Source organism: Bombina bombina, chromosome 9 (genome assembly GCF_027579735.1).
Source record: "Bombina bombina isolate aBomBom1 chromosome 9, aBomBom1.pri, whole genome shotgun sequence".
NCBI lineage: Eukaryota > Metazoa > Chordata > Amphibia > Anura > Bombinatoridae > Bombina > Bombina bombina.
The window spans coordinates 141,697,851-141,719,626 of record NC_069507.1 but is presented as its reverse complement, the minus strand read 5'-3'; the positions used below and the strand labels follow the sequence as shown (position 1 = coordinate 141,719,626).

The window sequence follows — 21,776 nt, the reverse complement described above, 5'->3', positions numbered from 1 at the left end:
ACAGTCAAGTATTTCGAGAGTGGAGAATATAGCTAAATATAGTTATTTCTGAGAATCGCATTTAAACATATTGTACCAAATCTACTTGACTCCAGCAGTGTTATCTAAATAGAGTAAAAAAGTGGTCGACAAATGTATTTAATGTAATGGTGCCAAAGCAGATATACTACATTTTTTTGGGACTGCCCATATATAGTCCAATTTTGGAATAAAATAAGCTGACATCTAAAATTATTAAAAAGGACGTTAAAATTGAACCAGAACATGTATTTTTTTTGCTCCCAAAAATTGCAAAATACAAAGAGGGAATGTATATTGATATTACTATCATAATAGCTAGATATCTGCTTTTAAAAACAGGCTAAAATGCTTGCGTTACAGCTATGCCGACACAACTCGTAATATGCGTTCCTGGCCATTACACTGGAATTGCTATTTTTTAGCATTTAAAAGCCGTACCACAACATTTGTAATCTAGCCGTTAGGTAGTTTATTCTTAATTTGTGGACAGTTAGTGAAACGTCAACTATCCTCCATCTGAAAAAGAAGTTATTAAGACAATTATGTGTGGAACAATATGATGCCAAATTTGACGTATCTCATAGATTGAAATGTTTGCAAAGGTCTGCAAAGACAAATGAAGTCACCCTTTACACATACAGAAATCCTTTTGGCCTCTCTATAGGGAGAATGGAATTTCTTATGTGATAATCTGGATGATACAGATAGAGAATCACTGCCTCGACCTTAGAGAATATATAATATTTGGGGGAGCGGGCGGGTGGTGGGGAAGTCCCTGGGAATTGGAGGTCTCTTTTTTTTCCCATCCGTCGGCTGGTAACCCCTATTCACTAATTTTATGGACAGTATATTTTTGTAACAGGAGCATTATTACTTTATCTTGACCTAAGAGAAGTTACTATTTGTTTGTTAAATTTGTTGAATGTTATATTATGAGTATTTTCTTGTTCTATTTTCTTTTGTCCTTTTATAATGGAGACGTTCTGTTTGACATGACATTGTGACTCGGTCCTCTTGAATTAGAAATGAGATACATATTCAACATTCCTTGACTGCTAATGGATATGAACATGTTGATGTTACTTCTGGGCATAGGCGGCTCTAGCATGAAGCCAAATAGGCGGTCACCTAAGGCCTCGCTTACACAGGGGCCTCACAGTGTGTCACCATCTTCATATGAGGATTTTTTTTTTTTTATATTTTTTATTGAGGATAAAAAGTATACAACATTTATAGACAGTGTACAAGATAATATCTTCCAATTATAACATTGAGCTCATGCACGTAAAGTGACCTAGGAGTGAGCACTGATTGGCTAAACTGCATGTCTGTCAAAAGAACTGAAATAAGGGGGCAGTCAGCAGAAGCTTAGATACAAGATAATTACAGAGGTAAAACGTGTATTATTATAACTGTGTTGGTTATGCAAAACTGGGGAATGGGTAATAAAGGGATTATCTTTCTTTTTAAACAACAAAAATTCTGGTGTTGACTGTCCCTTTAAAGTCCAGGGGATGTTATAACACAAAAAACAAAAAAGTATCTTAAATAGATGAGATCATTTTAGGTGTGAGATGAACAAGTTATGGTCCAGATACTAAGACCAGAGCTGAACATAGTGTATATACATAACGTCTTAACACGGTCTATTGACCATTGAACAATTGTAATATAGATTAATAAAACTCACTGTTGTGACTTAGTAGTATAAAATAAGAAACTACGCATGCTGTATTTTTAGAAAAGTAGTACATAACCCCTTGGGAATGACAGACTTCCCATTTATGCAAGCTGATCTATGGGCTCAATTTGAGAGTGTAGGTTGGTTTACCATATTTATAAAAATAAGCTAAAAGGAAAAGGGTGGTTAACTATGGGTGAATTGCTATCTTAATAAATTATATATATATACCAAAAGTTGGCAATAGTGACATAAGTGCAGTATACTGTACGTGCTGTATCTATCTCACAGTCCCGGCCGCAGACCGCCAGACAAGACAGCATTCATGTGTCTACACCACCGTCTGATTTGGATTTTCGTGAGTTCTAATGTCCCACCTTCTGTATAGCTTCAGTAGTGTTTACTTAGGGCCCCCTCACTAACCCCCAGAGCACACATCTGTTTACATAGTTTGAAGGAGGATGAGGGCACTTCGCCAAACGACTGTATATACATGCTAGTTGAGAACTTCAGTTAAGATAAATGTGTGTGTTGCAATCACCCTACTGGAGATTCTGCTTTTTTCTACCCATCTATTGTGCATATGGTACTATAATAAATTTATGTACATAAAAATTGAGGTAAATAATATTTAACAGACAATGCCACATGAACAATTCTTAAACCCTATGTGCATAGGGAACAACATTCCAAGACAGAACAAAACTTTTTTTTTTTTTTGTACTTAAAATATGGCAAGATTATGGTACTTAGCTAGAGTCCTAGGGTTCTCCGCTCTGTATGTCTAATATGGTTTTTGCTAGGTAACAGCAGACACCCACGATAGGTGTCCTGTCTTAGATTTTGAACCCGGTGCAGTCAAAGCTGGGCTGGAGCGTTTTCCTGCTAGTCCTGCTCGATCTTGCTCCATTATCTTTGAGGATTTTTTTTTGAAGCAGGCTCCGGGTCCACTGTGCGCTACCTCACTTTGCGGGATCCAAGTCTTGGAGATTTCTGGAGGATCGCCAAAAAGTGGGGAACTTGAGACATCGGGGATCACGGTCCCCCCGGAGCTCCTCCCTAGGCCCCAAGACAGTTCCGCTGGCCCCAACTTGTGCCCGCTCAGGTAAAGCAGGCGTGCTAACTTCAGGTGATGGCAATATGTTTCTCTCACACCTTCTTTGTGTCCTTTAATACTGTGTTTTAATGTTTCCATTTTTTCGGGCACCATCTTAATTTCATGGTTACGCTGCTGCAGCACATCTCTCTGCGTTGGGGAAAGGTACTCTGTGTTAGGAGTATTCTGGTAAGCACCGTCTGCCCACTTGTTCTGTTCAGTTGGTATGAGCATAGGTAGTAGGGTATCAACTCGCAGTGGAGACTCTCCTTTTATCTGTGTGTTGAATGTTACAATTTTCATGGGCTTTGTGTGAGATTCGGATCTCTGGCCCATAGTTTGCTGCGTAGTTTGCGCCGGAGTTGTAACTATAGGTATTCTGTTTATAAGGAGTTGTAGTTCACTCTCAGACAGCGCTTTCTCTATGAGTGGTTGAAATAGTCCCTCTAGTCTGATGAGAAACACGTCCCATTTGTCGGGAAGGGGATTACCTCGCATGGCAGCTGTGAGAATCGGTGTCCTTTCTAATTTCTATTGTGTTGCGTAGGGTTCCGCTTTCAACAGCAACGTTGTATGAAATTGCAAGCAATCTTGTGTGTCGACAATAAGCAGTAATGCAAACAGCTCTGGCCGTACACCCCAGAGAATCCGGGGGAGAGTCGCCGCCTGTGAGTGTGCCGCCACTACAGGCCTCAGGTGTCCTTTTCCGTCCCTGGGGTCATTAATACAGCAATCTGGTATATTTAGTGTTAATGTTCTTTTATATTCACAAATCCAGTCGTGTGAGCTCTTGATGCTGTGTAAATCAAGCAATAACTGGCAGGTTATAAGCTCTTCTCCCAGAGCACTAGAAAAATGCGACTGCTCAGAGTCGCTACTTGGACACGCCCCCCCATATGGGGATTTTTTTATGTGTGGCAAGTGCATGGCATGTGGATAGGTGAAATAACACTGTTGGCTAATTTACATAGAAGCATAGGAAGTGCCTAACATTCTGACAATTACTACTGTTTACCCGGGGACTACATGCTCCAAAATGCAGTACTGAGGGGTTATATTACTCAACCTCCTATCCTGCATATCTAAATGTCCCCCCTGTTGTCTCCTTAGTGTCTAAAAACATAAGTACCATGCAGGGCAGTTATGGTTCACCGTATGAATCGCACACAGTGCGTAGACATATGCAGGTGTTATTTAAAGGAGGAGAGTAGAGATTAGCGTGATCATCTGAAGAACCTAAGTATGTGAGAATTAGCCACACACTGCTTGAAGAGAAGCAGGGAACATGGGATAGCCTGTTTGAGGGAGCTCCAGAGGATAATCCTGCCTGTAATGCTGATAATGATCCTTTTCTCTCCTTGCTCTATCACTTTGTTCTCTCTTTTTCTGACCCTTTTCCTTGTTTTCTTCTTTTCTCTCTACCTCTATATTCTCACTCTTTGTATTCGCTATCTCTCTGTCTCTCTCTTTACTCTCTGGGGTCGATTTACTAAAGTGAGGACGGACATAATACGATGTAGCGTATCATGTCCGCCGCACATCGATAAATGCTGAAAGCATACGCTGTCGGCATTTATCATTGCACAAGCAGTTCTAGTGAACTGCTTGTGCAATGCTGCCCCCTGCAGATTTGCGGCCAATCGGCCGCTAGCAGGGGGTGTCAATCAGCCCGATCGTATAGGATCGGGCAAATTGAAGACCGTAGCCTCAGAGGCAGCGGAAAAGTTATGGAGCAGCAGACTTTAGACCACTGCTTCATAACTACTGTTTCCAGCGAGCCTGAAGGCCCCTCTCTCTCCACTCTGTTCTCTTTGTGTGTTTGTACACTATAATTTGGCCCCTCTTTCTCTCCACTCTGTTCTCTTTGTGTGTTTGTACACTATAATTCGGCCCCTCTTTCTCTCCACTCTGTTCTCTTTGTGTGTTTGTACACTATAATTCAGCCCCTCTTTCTCTCCACTCTGTTCTCTTTGTGTGTTTGTACACTATAATTCAGCCCCTCTTTCTCTCCACTCTGTTCTCTTTGTGTGTTTGTACACTATAATTCGGCCCCTCTTTCTCTCCACTCTGTTCTCTTTCTGTGTTTGTACACTATAATTCGGCCCCTCTTTCTCTCCACTCTGTTCTCTTTGTGTGTTTGTACACTATAATTCGGCCCCTCTTTCTCTCCACTCTGTTCTCTTTGTGTATTTGTACACTATAATTCAGCCCCTCTTTCTCTCCACTCTGTTCTCTTTGTGTGTTTGTACACTATAATTCGGCCCCTCTTTCTCTCCACTCTGTTCTCTTTGTGTATTTGTACACTATAATTCAGCCCCTCTTTCTCTCCACTCTGTTCTCTTTGTGTGTTTGTACACTATAATTCGGCCCCTCTTTCTCTCCACTCTGTTCTCTTTGTGTATTTGTACACTATAATTCGGCCCCTCTTTCTCTCCACTCTGTTCTCTTTGTGTATTTGTACACTATAATTCGGCCCCTCTTTCTCTCCACTCTGTTCTCTTTGTGTATTTGTACACTATAATTCGGCCCCTCTTTCTCTCCACTCTGTTCTCTTTGTGTGTTTGTACACTATAATTCGGCCCCTCTTTCTCTCCACTCTGTTCTCTGTGTTTGTACACTATAATTCGGCCCCTCTTTCTCTCCACTCTGTTTTTTTCTGTGTTTGTACAATATATTTCCTTTGTCTCCTCCTTTCTCTCTCTGCTTATATTTTCTGTTCACTCTTCTCTTTATTATTTTCCTCTTCACTTTCCCATTGTTGCTTTCCTTTTTTTCTTTCTCTCTTTACTATCTTCTTTCTCTCACTGCTTTTTCTCTCCCTCCTCTTAACTTTTGCCTCTATTTTCTTTCTCTTCTTCCTATAAATTCTCTGTCACACTTATTTTCTCTATCTATCTTTCACTATACTTTATCCTCTCTTTTCATTCTTCTTCTTACCCCAATCAACCTCATATCTTGCTTCCTCTTTTCTTTACCCTCTCTATTTACTCTACATTTTCTCTCTACTCTTTCTCTCCTCTTTCACTTAACTTCTATTTTTCTCCTTTCATCTTTTCTCCCTTCAATTGCTCTATTTTCTGTCTGTTTTCCTTCTCTATCATTCTCTCTGTCCACTTCCTCCACTCTCTAATTTCTTTCATGTTTGCTCCCTCCTTTCCATTTTCCCTATCTCCTCCTCTCTCTCTATTCATATTTAGTTTGTTTGGTTCATTTTTGCATTTTGTGGAGGGGCCTCATATTTGAGCCTTGCCTAAGGCCTCACTAACGCAAGAGCTGCCTCTGCTTCTGGGAGCACACACACCTGACAGGAGCTTTAATATGTGCTTATAAAATGTATCTGATCACATGGTATTTAATTTCTGACAAGTGCTCTCTTTGAAATGTATGTTTCACTTGTTTGTTACTGTTCCGCTGTAATCAAAATAATGTCTCCAATGGAAAGAATTAAAAAAAGTCTACTTGGGCTGATAATATTTTTATGTTTAGCCTTGTCACCTTGATTTGACAAGTCATTTACAAGACATTGTAGTGTAAGTAGTCCTCTTTCTATATTTTGCTAGTAAGTCTGTTTTTTTCTGACAAAGCCAACTAGAGGTATGTAAGTCAATTAAAAAGGATAACTTTGCAAATGAATCATCATTCTTAAAGGGACAGTTCACCTAAAAAATGTCCTCCCATTTAAATTGTTCTCAATTATCCATTTTAGCAGCTGGAGAGTATTAAATTGTTTACAAGTAGCTCCATTACCCCTATTTTGGCCTTTGAAATAGCTGATTTAGCTTGTGGTTTCCTAATCTATACTGAAAGTTTTGATACTGGAGTCTCAGCTATTGAATAGCCTAAGTGAACACAGCCAGCAGAAGAAATTACACTCCCAGTGGGGTACATGATAGTATGTTCTCTCTATGTATTGAGCTTTAGTTTTCCAGACAAATATAAGATAACAAAGCAAGTGTGTGTACACAAAGTGATAACATAATGAGATATAATATTACCCAAAGCTCAACCACTGTAATAGGCTTTTGTTTAAAAGCACAAAATCAGCTACTTTATATACACAAATAAACCTGAAAATGCAATTTCTCATACATGTTATACTCTGCAGCTAGTATTACAAGTCATTGAAAATACATTAATATTAAAACAATTTTACAGTGTACTGTCCCTTTAAAGTCTAGCACCTTTGTTGGTAGACCCCTATAATATGCAAGATCACTAGTGTTGTCAGTAATTATGCCTTCAATTACTGAATGCAATAATTTTGTTTTTTTCCTTGAAGTTCATGGGAAAAATAGGTATAGTTTGCTAAGGAAGAGCTACATCTATCTTTTCTTTGAAGAATGGAGCTGGATTTAACTAAAAGTTTTCTTTCAGCAGTTGTCATGATATATGAACTAGCATGATTTCACAACAAACATGGTGACAGGATGATTTGTTACATGTTTTTTTTTTTTTGCAAATAAACACGATTTTTTTAAACTATTATCGATGGATAAGATGGAACAGTTACATGAGTTTGTTTCCCTTTACTGAAAACATCATATGCGATGATGCGAATGATGTCAGCTTATTTTTTTCTTTGCATGTCCCTGGTTGAGCATAAGACTTATCACCATTTATATTAAAACGCACAGTATGCAAATCCTGTTGCTGTTTATTTACCAGAGCTCAGAGAGCGCTATAAATATAGAAAAGGTCTGCTTGCCCGGGGGATATTTAACAGCTTCACAGCGGAGATCGGTCCTTGTGACAGGTAAGGTGCGAGCAAATCTGATAGCTAAATATGACTAATCAACATATGACGGAGCTAAATCTTAGTCCTTGTGTATCCTGCCTGCTCTCTGCTTGTGCTGAGCTCTGAAGAGGAAAAGTCCGTACAGATTTCATTTGTAATATATAATCAACCCGGCGAAAGTTCTGCTTTACTAAATTATACAATTAGGTGAGAATAAGAGCGATAAGGCCTTATGAGGCCTAAAGCCTGGGAATGTGGTAAAACGCAATACCCCCAGAACTAGTCAGCCAGCGGGGCCTCTTGGTTGGGAAACACCGGGGAATCCGGTTGTTGTCTTGATACCCCTTTTCGGTTGTGGGGGATAACAGCGAGAGACAAGGGATCTCTCTGGAAACCAAGTCTGGTAAGGTATCGCTGTACACCCTCTATAATTGTTGCAAGCTGTAACTGGAGGCGGGGATCTCGGCGCTTTCACCGGTTCCATAGGTTGTGATCGGGTGAAGAGAGGAGGGCTTTGCTTATTCTAGTTGTTGTTCGGCCGTCCCCTATTCCTCCTGTTTGCGGTGCCGGGCCATGCTGCAGGGCTCACGGCACATCCTCAGCTATCTCCGGGCCCCCAGATCACTCATAGCAGGGTAAGAGGGTGGGGAAAATCTGGCCTATTGCAGACCCTTCGTTTGCTCCAGCACATAATTATTTTACTGATATGTGCTGTGTATATGATGATATTAGTGGCACTCCGGAAAGTCGTGAGTCAGCAAAATAAATGCGTGTGTATAGAGTTGATATACTTTCTGCTGCTAAATGTGTCGTATTTGCTTATCTCTACTTCAATCGTATCCGAATTTGTGTTTCAGTGTGTTTTGTTTTCTTCAAGGGGTTAATCACTGCATCATTGTTTCTTCCTATTCTTTATATGTCCATTCTGTGTGTGTATGTATGTATATATATATGTGTGTGTGTGTGTGTGTGTATATGTGTGTGTGTATATATATATATATATATATATATATATATATATATATATATATATATATATATTGTATATATTTTAGCTTTGGGGGCTTCTAATCAAACAAAAGAAGGGAATGTTATGAGAACAGCCTCTGTAATTAGTCAAATGTAGTGTGATAGGGCTGATGTTGGCTACTTCAGTGTTTTTTTTATTTTTTATAATGTGCATGTGGAATTCTTTGTTTTATATAAACTTTCAATAAGTGACTGGTTACTTTTTTCTGTCAAGCAGTAAGTTATTATTTTGTATTGCTGTCAGGGAAACACAGTAATCTTTCTATTACCTGACTTTGAGCACTTGTTATACTTCCTGCTTTTTTCACAGTATTGAGTAAGATACATGTTGCTTGTAATGTAATGTGACCTTTGTGTGACAGTATGTAGCCATATCTGTTTACATTTGTAAGTATGGTGCTAAAGATCCCATTTTGTTTATTTTTCCATCTTGTATGCAGACATATTTGTGATGCAAATTATTTAAAAATATATATATATATATATATATATATATATATATATATATATATATATATATATATATATATTTATTTATTTTTTATTTCTGGTTGTCAAAAGAACCTGCTTATTGTGAAGTTTAAAAATGTAGGTTGGATATCACCCAGTAAAATTGTTCTTTTGAAAGGAAGAGAATGCTAAATTATTTTTCAGAATACAAGAACACAGGTGGTACCAGATCTATTTTAAATTTAGGAGCAATACAAGTTTGCTATAATAAAGATATATGTAAAGAACAGATCCAGAAAGGAGCTAGAAGTAAAATTATAGGAACTATGACATTAAGCCATGCATTAAAAATATACTTAGTCAATTTCCTGTTTACAAACACACTCTGGGTATGACGTTCTATCTTTGTCCTCCAGAGCCTTTTTTTTTTTTTTTTTTGCATATTCCAGAATCTTCCTTAGGTGTGTTATGTTTTATGGAAGCCAGTGACAAAAGTATGTTTAATATAATAATCACTTTAAAGGGTCCATAGTGTTTAAAATTACATGCTCTAGTCTTCAATACAATCAGCAGTGTTAGTTACACAGCTGGGTTGTGCAAATAGCGTAGTGGCAATTTCTGCACGAGACCCTCAGCGCATCGCACTTTCTTTGTGGGGGGTTAAACACACAGAAGTGCAGGGTCGCTATTCTTAAAATTACATGCTCTAGTGAATTAGAGCAGGGGTCGAAAAATTGTTTAAAAGTTAGGATTCAGAAATAATTAAATAAGTTTATTTGGGAGCCAGAAATAATTTTAGAAGCCAGGCAGTAGTATTTGTGTAGATAAATGGAGAACAGCCCAAAAAGTTAGGAGTAATGGGTAAAATTCTATGAGCCAATTGGTCCCTGGGTTTGTCAAGCCCTGCATTAGAGCATGTAATTTTTAGACTAAAATAGCCTTTCAAAGGACAAATAGCAAACAAAAATAATAATCACCCTTGATTATTGCCTTTCAAGCATCTGTGTAACTAAAATCTGACTAAATTTACAATGCTTGAAGTGCTCCTGTTGCAAAAGGTATGGGTAGGTTAGGACTTTGATGTGGCAACACTTGCAGTGTGTGGCGAGGTTCTCATAAACTTACACTACCGGTCAAAAGTTTTAGAACACCTTGATGTTCCATTTTTTTTAATTGAAATTTATACAGTTTAATGTCTCAATGTACTTTTAAATTATTAGAAAACAATTAAAAAAGTTATTAGAAAACAATTCACAGAAGACATGACACACTGTAAGCCTTAAAGGGATAGGAAAGAATTAAACTTGCATGAGTTAGAGCATGTAATTTTAAGACACTTTTAAATTCACTTCTATTTTCAAATGTGCTTCGGTCTCTTAGGGCTAGATTTATCAAAGGCTAGGCGAATTCTGTATGTGCTTCGCCTGTGACTGCGCCCAAGCTCGCCTCCAAGGAAGCGCACATGTGCGCCTGAATTTATCATAAAAATAGAGGTAACTTTGTGCAGGCGAGCTGGGGCGTAATAATGATAAATTTCGCCTGTCGGAAACGAAATTTACTCCCTATTTACTCCCAATTTATCACAGTACATCCCTATAAATATTTACGCCGCCATGTTTTGATTATTAAAAAAGTGTTTTTAAGTTAATATTTAGCTTATATTTATATTATATAATGTTTCTGTGCTGTTTTTTATATATGTTGATAACTTAAGATTGCAAAAATAAATATATTAAAATATATATATATATATATATATATATATATATATATATATATATATATATATATATATATATATATATATATATATAAACTGTTGGTACCCATATGCGCCAGTGGAAGCGCACATTTCTGGCAATAACAGTCTCTTCTTGGCGCTGAGCCTTTGAAAAATTAGTTAAAAGAAGAAAGTACTGCACCACAAGATGTAAAAGCATGTATTGTAATGGTGTTCGCCTCAGTCTGCATGGCGAAATATACAACAGGCAATTGAAGCCGAAATTGCAGTTCCCTATCGGCGCAAAGCAATAATAAATAAGAAACCAGGCGTATTTGTAGGTCGGGCTGTTAAATTACGCCTATTACTAATGTAAATTGTAGCACTCAGGAACGCGCCTGTGCGCCTAGGCGAATGCACGCTGAGTGCAAAGTTTCTTTCAGATTTGCGCAATTATAGGCGCAGAGTGCTTTGATGAATATGTCGATCAGTTTGTATGAGCTATTTTGGACGGAATTAAAGGAGAATGGCTTTGATAAATCTAGCCCTTAGTATCCCTTGTTAAAAAATGAATATGCACATATCATACACTAGTGGGAGCTGCTGCTAATTGGTGCCTGCACACATTTGTCTCTTGTGATTGGCTAAATAGATATTTTCAGCTTCCTGTCAGTAGTGCAATGCTGTCCCTTCAGCAATGAATAACATGAGAATGAAGAAAATTTGATAATAGAATTAAATAGGGAAAGTTGTTTAAAATTGTATGTTCTATCTGAATCATAAAATAACATTTTGGGGTTTACTGTTCCTTTAAAGGGACAGTAAAGTCAAAATTAAACTTAAATCAAATTATATAGGAAAAAGTAGTAGAAATCAAACCATTTCATATGATTTTTCAAAATACAGGGAATTCAGCACTTTTATGGAAAAAATAGAAAAACATAATTTATGTAAGAACTTACCTGATAAATTCATTTCTTTCATATTAGCAAGAGTCCATGAGCTAGTGACGTATGGGATATACATTCCTACCAGGAGGGGCAAAGTTTCCCAAACCTCAAAATGCCTATAAATACACCCCTCACCACACCCACAAATCAGTTTAACGAATAGCCAAGAAGTGGGGTGATAAGAAAAAAGTGCGAAGCATAAATATAAGGAATTGGAATAATTGTGCTTTATACAAAAAAATCAAAACCACCACAAAAAAGGGTGGGCCTCATGGACTCTTGCTAATATGAAAGAAATGAATTTATCAGGTAAGTTTTTACATAAATTATGTTTTCTTTCATGTAATTAGCAAGAGTCCATGAGCTAGTGACGTATGGGATAATGACTACCCAAGATGTGGATCTTCCACGCAAGTGTCACTAGAGAGGGAGGGATAAAATAAAGACAGCCAATTCCGCTGAAAAAAATCCACACCCAAAAATAAAGTTTAAATCTTATAAAGAAAAAAACTGAAAATATAAGCAGAAGATTCAAACTGAAACAGCTGCCTGAAGTACTTTTCTACCAAAAACAGCTTCAGAAGAAGAAAACACATCAAAATGGTAGAATTTAGTAAAAGTATGCAAAGAAGACCAAGTTGCTGCTTTGCAAATCTGATCAACTGAAGCTTCATTCCTAAACGCCCAGGAAGTAGAAACTGACCTAGTAGAATGAGCTGTAATCCTTTGAGGCAGAGTTTTACCCGACTCGACATAAGCATGATGAATTAAAGATTTCAACCAAGATGCCAAAGAAATGGCAGAGGCCTTCTGACCTTTCCTAGAACCGGAAAAGAAAACAAATAGACTAGAAGTCTTTCTGAAATTCTTAGTAGCTTCAACATAATATTTCAAAGCTCTAACTACATCCAAAGAACGCAATGATTTCTCCTTAGAATTCTTAGGATTAGGACATAAAGAAGGAACCACTATTTCTCTACTAATGTTGTTAGAATTCACAACCTTAGGAAAAATGTAAAAGAAGTTCGCAACACCGCCTTATCCTGGTGAAAAATCAGAAAAGGAGACTCACAAGAAAGAGCAGATAATTCAGAAACTCTTCTGGCAGAAGAGATGGCCAAAAGGAACAAAACTTTCCAAGAAAGTAATTTAATGTCCAATGAATGCATAGGTTCAAACGGAGGAGCTTGAAGAGCCCCCAGAACCAAATTCAAACTCCAAGGAGGAGAAATTGACTTAATGACAGGTTTTATACGAACCAAAGCTTGTACAAAACAATGAATATCAGGAAGATTAGCAATCTTTCTGTGAAAAAGAACAGAAAGAGCAGAGATTTGTCCTTTCAAGGAATTTGCAGACAAACCTTTATCCAAACCATCCTGAAAAAACTGTAAAATTCTCGGAATTCTAAAAGAATGCCAGGAAAAATGATGAGAAAGACACCAAGAAATATAAGTCTTCCAGACTCTATAATATATCTCCCTAGATACGGATTTACGAGCCTGTAACATAGTATTAATCACAGAGTCAGAGAAACCTCTTTGACTAAGAATCAAGCGTTCAATCTCCACACCTTTAAATTTAAGGATTTGAGATCCTGATGGAAAAAAGGACCTTGCGACAGAAGGTCTGGTCTTAACGGAAGAGTCCACGGTTGGCAAGAGGCCATCCGGACAAGATCCGCATACCAAAATCTGTGAGGCCATGCTGGAGCTACCAGCAGAACAAACGAGCATTCCTTCAGAATCTTGGAGATTACTCTTGGAAGAAGAACTAGAGGCGGAAAGATATAGGCAGGATGATACTTCCAAGGAAGTGACAATGCATCCACTGCTTCCGCTTGAGGATCCCTGGATCTGGACAGATACTTGGGAAGTTTCTTGTTTAGATGAGAGGCCATCAGATCTATTTCTGGAAGTCCCCACATTTGAACTATCTGAAGAAATACCTCTGGGTGAAGAGACCATTCACCCGGATGTAACGTTTGGCGACTGAGATAATCCGCTTCCCAATTGTCTATACCTGGGATATGAACCGCAGAAACTAGACAGGAGCTGGATTCCGCCCATACCAGAATTCGAGATACTTCTTTCATAGCCAGTGTACTGTGAGTCCCTCCTTGATGATTGATGTATGCCACAGTTGTGACATTGTCTCTCTGAAAACAAATGAACGATTCTCTCTTTAGAAGAGGCCAAGACTGAAGATCTCTGAAAATTGCACGGAGTTCCAAAATATTGATCGGTAATCTCACCTCCTGAGATTCCCAAACCCCTTGTGCTGTCAGAGACCCCCACACAGCTTCCCAACCTGTAAGACTTGCATCTGTTGAAATTACAGTCCAGGTCGGAAGAACAAAAGAAGCCCCCTGAACTAAACAATGGTGATCTATCAGAGAGTGTCGTACAATCGGTTTTCAAGATATTAATTGAGATATCTTTGTGTAATCCCTGCACCACTGGTTCAGCATACAGAGCTGCAGAGGTCGCATGTGAAAACGAGCAAAGGGGATCGCGTCCGATGCAGCAGTCATAAGACCTAGAATTTCCATGCATAAGGCTACCGAAGGGAATGATTGTGACTGAAGGTTTCGACAAGCTGATATCAATTTTAGACGTCTCTTGTCTGTCAAAGACAGAGTCATGGACACTGAATCTATCTGGAAACCTAAAAAGGTTACCCTTGTCTGAGGAATCAATTAACTTTTTGGTAAATTGATCCTCCAACCATGATCTTGAAGAAACAACACAAGTCGATTCGAATGAGATTCTGCTAAATGTAAAGACTGAGCAAGTACCAAGATATCGTCCAAATAAGGAAATACCACAATACCCTGTTCTCTGATTACAGACAGAAGGGCACCGAGAACCTTTGTAAAAATTCTTGGAGCTGTTGCTAGGCCAAACGGTAGAGCCACAAACTGGTAATGCTTGTCTAGGAAAGAGAATCTCAGAAACTGATAATGATCTGGATGAATCGGAATATGCAGATATGCATCCTGTAAATCTATTGTAGACATATAATGCCCTTGCTGAACAAAAGGCAGGATAGTCCTTACAGTTACCATTTTGAATGTTGGTATCCTTACATAACGATTCAATATTTTTAGATCCAGAACTGGTCTGAAGGAATTCTCCTTCTTTGGTACAATGAAGAGATTTGAATAAAACCCCAGCCCCTGTTCCAGAACTGGAACTGGCATAATTACTCCAGCCAACTCTAGATCTGAAACACAATTCAGAAATGCTTGAGCCTTCGCTGGGTTTACTGGGACACGGGAAAAGAAAAAATCTCTTTGCAGGAGCTGAGCTGGAATGAGGGCCGCACCTTCATGTGGACTTAGGAGCTGGCTTTGGTTTTCTAAAAGGCTTGGATTTATTCCAGACTGGAGATGGTTTCCAAACTGATACCGCTCCTGAGGATGAAGGATCAGGCTTTTGTTCCTTGTTGTGACGAAAGGAACGAAAACGATTATTAGACCTAAATTTACCTTTAGATTTTTTATCCTGTGGTAAAAAAGTTCCTTTCCCTCCAGTAACAGTTGAGATAATAGAATCTAACTGAGAACCAAATAATGTATTACCCTGGAAAGAAAGGGAAAGCAGAGTAGACTTAGAAGCCATATCAGCATTCCAAGTTTTAAGCCATAAAGCTCTTCTAGCTAAAATAGCTAGAGACATATACCTGACATCAACTCTAATGATATCAAAGATGGCATCACAAATAAAATTATTAGCATGTTGAAGAAGATTAATAATGCTATGAGAATTATGATCTGTTACTTGTTGCGCTAAAGCTTCTAACCAAAAAGTTGAAGCTGCAGCAACATCCGCTAAAGATATAGCAGGTCTAAGAAGATTACCTGAACACAAGTAAGCTTTTCTTAGAAAGGATTCAATTTTCCTATCTAAAGGATCCTTAAAGGAAGTACCATCTGCCGTAGGAATAGTAGTACGCTTAGCAAGAGTAGAGACAGCCCCATCAACCTTAGGGATTTTGTCCCAAAACTCTAATCTGTCAGATGGCACAGGATATAATTGCTTAAAACGTTTAGAAGGAGTAAATGAATTACCCAAATTATTCCATTCCCTGGAAATTACTTCAGAAATAGCATCAGGGACAGGAAAAACTTCTGGAATAACTACAGGAGATTTAAAAACCTTATCCAAACGTTTAGATTTAGTATCAAGAGGACTAGAATCCTCTATTTCTAATGCAATTAGGACTTCTTTAAGTAAAGAACGAATTCCATTTTAAATAAATATGAAGATTTATCAGCATCAACCTCTGAGACAGAATCCTCTGAACCAGAAAAACCATTATCAGAATCAGAATGATGATGTTCATTTAAAAATTAATCTGAAAAATGAGAAGTTTTAAAAGACTTTTTACGTTTACTAGGAGGAATAACAGACATAGCCTTCTTAATGGATTTAGAAACAAAATCTCTTATGTTATCAGGAACACTCTGAGCATTAGATATTGACGGAACAGCAACAGGTAATGTAACAGTACTTAAAGGAAATATTATCTGCATTAACAAGTTTGTCATGACAATCAGTACAAACAACAGCTGGAGGAACAAATACCATAAGTTTACAGCAGATACACTTAGCTTTGGTAGATCCAGCACCAGGCAGCAATTTTCCAGAAGTATCTTCTGACTCGGCTTCAACGTGGGACATCTTGCAATATGTAATAGAAAAAACAACATATAAAGCAAAATTGATCAAATTCCTTAAATTACATTTTCAGGAATGGGAAAAAATGCCAGTGAACAAGCTTCTAGCAACCAGAAGCAATAAATAATGAGACTTAAATAATGTGGAGACAATAGTGACGCCCATATTATTTGGCGCCTAAATGCTTTTGGCGCCAAAAATGACGCCACATCCGGAACGCAGACACTTTTGGCGCAAAAACCCGTCAAAAATGACGCAACTTCCGGCGACACGTATGCCACCGGAAACAGAAATTTTTTTTGCGCAATAAAAGTCAGCGCCAAGAATGACGCAATAAAATGAAGCATTTTCAGCCCCCGCGAGCCTAACAGCCCACAGGGAAAAAAAGTCAAATTTTAAGGTAAGAAAAAATTGATTTATTCATATGCATTATCCCAAATATGAAACTGACTGTCTGAAATAAGGAACGTTGAACATCCTGAGTCAAGGCAAATAAATGTTTGAATACATATATTTAGAACTTTATAAACAAAGTGCCCAACCATAGCTTAGAGTGTCACAGAAAATAAGACTTACTTACCCCAGGACACTCATCTACAAGTTGTAGAAAGCCAAACCAGTACTGAAACGAAAATCAGTAGAGGTAATGGTATATATATAAGAGTATATCGTCGATCTGAAAAGGGAGGTAAGAGATGAATCTCTACGACCGATAACAGAGAACCTATGAAATAGACCCCGTAGAAGGAGATCATTGAATTCAAATAGGCAATACTCTCCTCACATCCCTCTGACATTCACTGCACGCTGAGAGGAAAACCGGGCTCCAACCTGCTGCGGAGCGCATATCAACGTAGAATCTAGCACAAACTTACTTCACCACCTCCATAGGAGGCAAAGTTTGTAAAACTGATTTGTGGGTGTGGTGAGGGGTGTATTTATAGGCATTTTAAGGTTTGGGAAACTTTGCCCCTCCTGGTAGGAATGTATATCCCATACGTCACTAGCTTATGGACTCTTGCTAATTACATGAAAGAAATAATTATTACATAACCATTTTATAACATTTCCAAATTTTCAATGCATATCAAGACCTATTCCCATTTAATCAAGAAATGATTCCACTAAAAACAAAGAAGCTTCCACTATAGCATATATAAGAAACCTCTATCAGAAAAATCTTTCTTATGGGGTTTATCCCAAAACAAAGTTTATCAATCACAATTCATATAAATATTTCATTGCTTTAAGAAAGCAGCACTCTGTTGTTGCAATTCTGTATGGATCCATATAATTAGACAGTTATTCAGGCTGCAGCCTTTTAAAGGGACAGTCTAGTCCAAAAAAAAACTTTCATGATTCAGATAGGGCATGTAATTTTAAACAATTTTCCAGTTTACTTTTATCACCAATTTTTCTTTGTTCTCTTGGTATTCTTAGTTGAAAGATTAACCTAGGAGGTTCATATGCTAATTTCTTAGACCTTGAAGGCCGCCTCTTAAGAATGCATTTTACAAGTTTTTCACCAGTAGAGGGTGTTAGTTCGTGTTTTTCATATAGATAACACTGTGCTCGTGCATGTGAAGTTACCTGGGAGCCATCACTGATTGGCTAAACTGCAAGTCTGTCAAAGAACTGAAATAAAGGGGCAGTCTGCAGAGGCTTAGATACAAGATAATCACAGAGGTAAAAAATATATAAATATAACTGTGTTGGTTATGCAAAACTAGGGAATGGGTAAAAAAGGGATTATCTATCTTTTAAAACAATAACAATTCTGGTGTAGACTGTCCCTTTAAAGCAAACAATTATCCAGTCAGAGCATAGGACACACAATTTTTTTTCATAAAAGAATGTTGAATTCCCTTTCTTGAGAAATCATTTGAATAGCTTTGATTTCTACAATTTTTTAGTATATAATTTGATTTAGTTAAAAAGGGTGTGCACCAATTTACAAATATTATATTTAGTTCACTTATAGGTATTTTCTATTTCATATTTCAAAATTAAACTTAAAGGGTCAGTCTACTCCAAAATTGTTATTGTTTAAAGAGATGGATAACGCATTTACTATCCATTCCCAAGCTTTGCACAACCAACAATATTATATTAATATACTTTATAACTTTTAAATCTCTAAATTTCTTCCTGTTTCTAAGCCGCTGTAGGGTCCTTTATCTCAGCATTTGTTTTTATAGTTTTTCACATCAATGCATTGCTTGGTTATGTGTGCCATATAGAAAATATTGTGCTCACTCCCGTGGAGTTATTCATGAGTCAGCACTAATTAGCTAAAAAGCAAGTCTGTAAATAGCACTGAAATAAGGAGGCAGTCTGCAGAGGCTTAGATACAAGGTAATCACAGAGGTAAAAATAATATAAATATAATCGTGTTGGTTGTGCAAAACTGGGAAATGGTAATAAAGGGATTATCTTTTTAAACAATAAAAACATTGGAGTAGACTGTCCCTTTAAATCAGCTGAATACAGTATGTAATATTCAGAAAATGTACAATTTACTTTATTTTTAATGTTGCTTAGTTTTCTTGCTAATCTCAGTAGCATGTGTAAAAGATGTGCACTGGACGGCACCGGATACACAGTACAGGATACACAGTACAGTAGGAGTTTATCAATGCAGATATTTCCTTGTATTAGCGGAGTAGGCATCTCGTCCCTCCAAGCCACAACCACCTCCATGGCTTCCACATTTGCTGTAAAGAGGTTTGCCGGCGTTGTATAAAAAGTACAAAGAAACAGGGGGAACTCCTGAACAAGGTAATAAACTTTGGTAGTAAACTTCAGTAGCAAGACATAAGTCTATTTAAGCAACATGCCATGCACAGCCTCAGTAAAAATCATTATTGATATACATAAAAAAACGGATAAACTCACAGAGTAGCGGTTAGCTAGGAGCTGTCATCTGACGCATTTCGCTCATGTCTGGTGCTTTCTCAAAGATTGGCTAAGACATGTACACCCAGGTTTACATACCTGTTAGGTCCTGCCCCTAGCCGTGACGTGTTCTGCCACAATTGCACTCAATTGTAGACCGATGTAAACGGGGGCAAAGATTCACAAATCTGTGATACAGCAGCTTGTGTTATAGGGAACTCTTAATGTTCTGTTGAGTGCAATGTTGGCAACTACATGCTAAAAATCAGGATGGAAGAACTATTATAAACAAAATAAGGACATATTTACATTGGCATTTAACAACATTATATTCAGGTAAAAATTGATTTCAATATGTTAGTTTTTAAGTTAACAAGTTACATTTTCCAGACTTGAGTTTCCTTTATTTTGTATTGTGTTCAATTTCATTATATTGAAGCAATTTCAAGGATGCACACAAAGTTATTGTATTTGGAAGGATAGCCTGTGTGATAATACCAACAATACCTAATACAAGTTATATATTTAGAGGAAACGGTAATTTATTAAAATAATTGTTGTGGACTTCCGGTGGGTGGCATTCCAAGATGGCTGCATGTTTCTGAAGCTATGAAAGACCTTGAGAAAGAGAATCCTTATACAGCCTGGACTCCTTGCCATCTGCACATCTCTTGACAGCTACGTGTCCGAGAACCAAGGCAGATTGAGAAAATACCATCTTCTCTCCCACGGAGGTCATATTGAGCGTTAAAAGCCATTCGGCATAGTGGCGAGCTCTCAAGTGCCACGCTGTACTTAGTAACTCTCTCAGTATCTACTGGTTTCCCGATGGAGGCAGAAAATTATATCACTGCACAGATGCTTGATATTTTCATGCCTAGATTTGAACGCTTATCTTGTCAACTTAAAACTTTGCTTGGGGTGATTCAAGCAACGGATGGGGGCCACATCAAGGACCTTGACCCTGTGAATAAGTGAACTTGCCGCTCAGTACAAGTCCTGCAACACCTGCCTACTATACCGTTACAAAGAACTGCTGCATCGGACGACTCAGCAAGCCTTCACTCAGACTTGGCCGGGGGATCACTGTCATGCCGCATGGAACAGGCTCAACATACACCTGTGACGGCTGCTGCGGGAAGGGAGAGCCTATACGGTGCCTGTATCATAAGTGCCCCAGTGAAGGACCCGACTCTGGGTATTGAGAAGTATAGCATAGAACCACTATTTGTTCCCGAGCTGCTACAGGACTTACCCGCTGTGCAAGCTGTGAACTTGGCACTTAGAATCGATGGCAGCTTTGCTGATATCCCACAATATTCAAGTTTTAGCCTGCGTTGGCCCCTTACTGAAACACCACTCGGGCTCAATACAAGTATGGAAGGCGCGGCTATTGACCCTCACATGTTAACTGAGATGGCGGACTATTCCGGGGAGAGATACCTGCTCTCATCTAGCATCTGTGACCATATCTCTCAGCAACCACCGCTAAGATGGCTGTCAGGCTCGTGTTATGACTCGCTGGCTTTATTCAGAGAAGGTGTGGGGTAACACTTGTGGATCCTGTGCCGGCAGACGCTTATGACTTTCAAGTTAGAATGGCACTATAAACTTGACTGGCTAATTTAGATCTGGCATACTAGATGCGTGTGGGAGTAGGGTGAATTCTTTGTCCTAATCTGCACACTTTGAAACGCAGACTTATGTTGAAATTGATCGTTTTACTGCATGAATAACGGAACTGCGCTTTACCACTAATGTATCCTCTCTGATATATCTCTTTGGATAATGGGCAGTGCTGTGCTGCACAAATCGCTATTCTCCACATAGACTCTAAGCTGCATCTATATCCAATATATTTATGCTGGACAGCTTGTATTATCACTTTTTCCTTATTTGTTGGACATCATTGCTCTTTTAAGCTAAGGAGGGTACATTTTGATATTTGGAATGGGTTGGGATTGTGTTTTTATATGCATGTATAACATTTCTGTACTTAAAGGGGTATCCTCTAAGTCATGGGAGCTAGAGAAAGAGTAACTTTGTCTACTCTGTTAGGGGGGTTGCTTTAAATACCCAGCAGCCTATTGTAAGTATACTGACACATAACCCTGAAGTCTAATATTGCCGATTAAAACTGTTAGTTATTAAACTTGTTGTCCTGCCAAACAGTGGGGGTCTGGAATACGAGAAATTTTAATGAGTGTTTGGGTTCACCACACCAAGCTATATATATAGGTATATATACCTCCATAAAAATCTATCTGAGGCCCTACATGTCCTCTCACTAAGGCGAGATCCCCTTCTACTTGCTGCCAAGTATCCTAGTTTGCACTCCCTGTCCATTCTAAATCTGGCCCTGTTGGCTAATTGCTTTGTTTTGTTCAGTAATGCTATCATCAGCTTTAGTATCTTGAATTTTGTTTATCTAGCACTTAGCCACCCTAAAAATGATATCTCATTTTATATGCATCCACACCTCTTATGCCAGGTACATGAGAACGCTATAGATAAGTC

General features: G+C 38.3%; 1 protein-coding gene across 1 annotated transcript in view; it reads left to right on the top strand.

Moving 5' to 3' along the window:
* Window positions 1–8,019: 8,019 nt before the first annotated feature.
* IDE (insulin degrading enzyme) overlaps window positions 8,020–21,776 on the top strand; it is a 352,051-nt gene continuing 338,294 nt past the window's right edge. Inside the window, exon 1 of the mRNA XM_053692939.1 lies at window positions 8,020–8,168. Within this exon, the coding sequence (XP_053548914.1) occupies window positions 8,107–8,168 (62 nt within the window). The 5' untranslated portion in view covers window positions 8,020–8,106. The remainder of the gene's footprint in view (window positions 8,169–21,776) is intronic.